General features: G+C 45.4%; 1 protein-coding gene across 1 annotated transcript in view; it reads left to right on the forward strand.

Moving 5' to 3' along the window:
- The first annotated feature begins 1,554 nt into the window (after nt 1–1,554).
- Nucleotides 1,555–2,470, forward strand: part of POGLUT1 (protein O-glucosyltransferase 1) — a 14,901-nt gene continuing 13,985 nt past the window's right edge. Inside the window, exon 1 of the mRNA XM_025198216.1 lies at nt 1,555–1,760. Within this exon, the coding sequence (XP_025054001.1) occupies nt 1,570–1,760 (191 nt within the window). The 5' untranslated portion in view covers nt 1,555–1,569. The remainder of the gene's footprint in view (nt 1,761–2,470) is intronic.

A 2,470-nucleotide genomic window follows, 5' to 3' on the forward strand; every position in this document is an offset into this window, starting at 1 on the left:
GGGAAGGATTAGTTAGATAAGTTTTCTCTGATTACAAGAATCTTTTCTCTTCTTTATGATGCACTGTAAAGCGCTTCCTCTCTTTCGTTTGTAGCAGGGCACTTCTGCTTGAAAGAAAAAAATAAGCCCTCCCTTATTTTTATTCTAGCTTCTAATCTGTCTGTGAGGTGGTAGGCTTCCTCTTATAAGAAGCCTGAGCCCAGGCTATGATCATGTGATAGCTGGTCAGCTGGCCCAGTTACTTGTCAAACCCACCACCTGGGTGGTGGATAACCAGACACAGGTGACTGCACAGCCCAACTTTCTTTAAACAGCTAGATTGCTATTGGAAACTTGACCTTCTGGTTCAGAATTGCTTCTTGAGTTGGCTTTATGCTTGTTTATTTGTTGCTTAAAAACATTACTAGCAACATGTAGCACCACATGGCACGTGTCCCTTTCTCTAGATGTCTAGTTGAATAAGGGAGGCCACCCTGATGAGAATTAGGAGTTGGACTCTATTAGTTGGGAAAGGAAGGGGCAGACCTTGCTTTTCTTTCTCTCTGTCCCTCTTGAAAGAGTGAAATAATCCTCCTGTGGGCTAAGATCAAGTATAGTGATCCCCTTCCCCCTTCCCTCCTACCCTGGGGCTTAGTTGGCTAACATTGTATCTCCTGTAACCTAGTTGCATTCCCCTCCTCACCCCCATCCTTCTATTGTTAGTCCCTTGCTTGGGCGCTATGTATTTCCCTACCGGCTTTGTCAGCTCTTTTTGGATTCACAATCCTAAACATTTACTAATAAAAGTCAATCTTAGCCCGCAAGTCTCATATCCGAGCCAAAAATGCAATTAAAATGGCACGGTGAGGTGGAGGGTGCATCCCTGTCTGCTTGCAGACAGGACTGCCTATAAGAGCCTCATGGGTGGCTTCCCACTGGCCAGCTTCCAGTGGGAGGATCTCAGCTACACATTGACTTTATGGAAATGGAAGACTCTTCCCTAGCTTGCTCCTGCGCCCATATGGCTGAGGGCAAGTGAAACTCAGGGGCACACGAACCCCAAGTCTGCAGGCTTGGGCCTGCACATAGGATGCCCACCAAAGGATTTGGAAGTATTGGAAGCCCCAGGCAGGGGTGGAAGATACTTGCCAGTAGCAGGGGCACTATGGTTCTTGAATGATTCAAGGAGATTTGGACCTGATCTGGCTAATTTGACCTGGAAAACACATACACACACACACACACACACACACACACACACACAAAAGAAAGAAATTGGAGAAAGTTGGTGCAAGTAAAAAAGTTGCCTTTAAGCCATAGGTTCAAATGCACCTATCTTTAGTGTCTGTGAAAGCCACTGGTACGCAATACCTGTTTAGTGGTTTATGTGTACTGAGTCTGTTTTCTCAGTCTGCAGTCCACATTAAGATAACTGCTGTCATGGCTGGTGCTCCATTGCTGACAGTCTCAGTAGAAAAGTTTTCTCCTCTCTGGAGCTGGTCCGGCCATGTAATGTGTTGGGCATGTAGGTGAGAGTATTATAGAAGTGTGCTGCAGAAATTGGCACCTAGCTTGCTGCCACAACACTGGATGGCTTTTAGGGACCACAAGTCCTGTTCCCCTCGCCCTGTTAGCTGCTGTGATAATATAACAGGCAGATTCCTCAGTCTCTGTCTTCTCTTGTTTCCAGATGCAAAATGGGGAAAAATTATTGACCAGATTAACAGTGCTCTAGAAAGGTACCAGCCCTGCATACAAGAGAACTGCAGTTGCCACCGAAGGTGAGGACTCGCTTCCCTTTTTTGTTTGAGCCTTTTGGGATTAGAGGGAAAACACTGGCCATGCATTTGGGGGGGTGGGGATTTGACAGAGCAACATTTGTAATCTGAACTGTTGTACATACAGCTCAGGAGGGAGAACTAATGTGAAAAAAGGGAAATGCTATTCACAGGGTAATGTTAAATTAGTTGGTGGTTACCTTCCTCATGCTGAAGTGTCATGAGGGTCTGAAGTCCCTCTTGATGGTGCCTCTGGAGAAGTGTTGCCATATGGAGAAACGTGCATTGCAGCTGCATGTGCTGGAGCTGTTTTTGGGATAGACTTAAATGTTTAGGACTGTCTAAATGGCACTGCCCATTCAAAGGATGACGAGAAAAGAGGGAGTGGAAAGAAGAGACAAAATGTTAATACATTTGGGATGTGATTCTCAAAAGAATGTTCTTAGCAGCAAGGAGAGCTTTGAACATCCTAATTTCTGGACTCTTAGCCATCTTTTAAAAAGTTTAGTAGATGCTGTTTATATCGTATGTCTGCCAACTACCTAATACCATATACTGCCCCAGTTAGCTAGTGGTTGGTGAAGCCTAGTTTTCTGGCATCAAGATGCTTGTAGCTAGGTTTGCTATATGTACAAGCAGTGCGTAGAACATTTGTGAGTTCTACAAGGTGAGCTAAACTGAAGACACCCTCCCCCCCCCCCCCCCCTTCCCGT

Source organism: Alligator sinensis, unplaced genomic scaffold (genome assembly GCF_000455745.1).
Source record: "Alligator sinensis unplaced genomic scaffold, ASM45574v1 scaffold19_1, whole genome shotgun sequence".
Lineage (NCBI taxonomy): Eukaryota > Metazoa > Chordata > Crocodylia > Alligatoridae > Alligator > Alligator sinensis.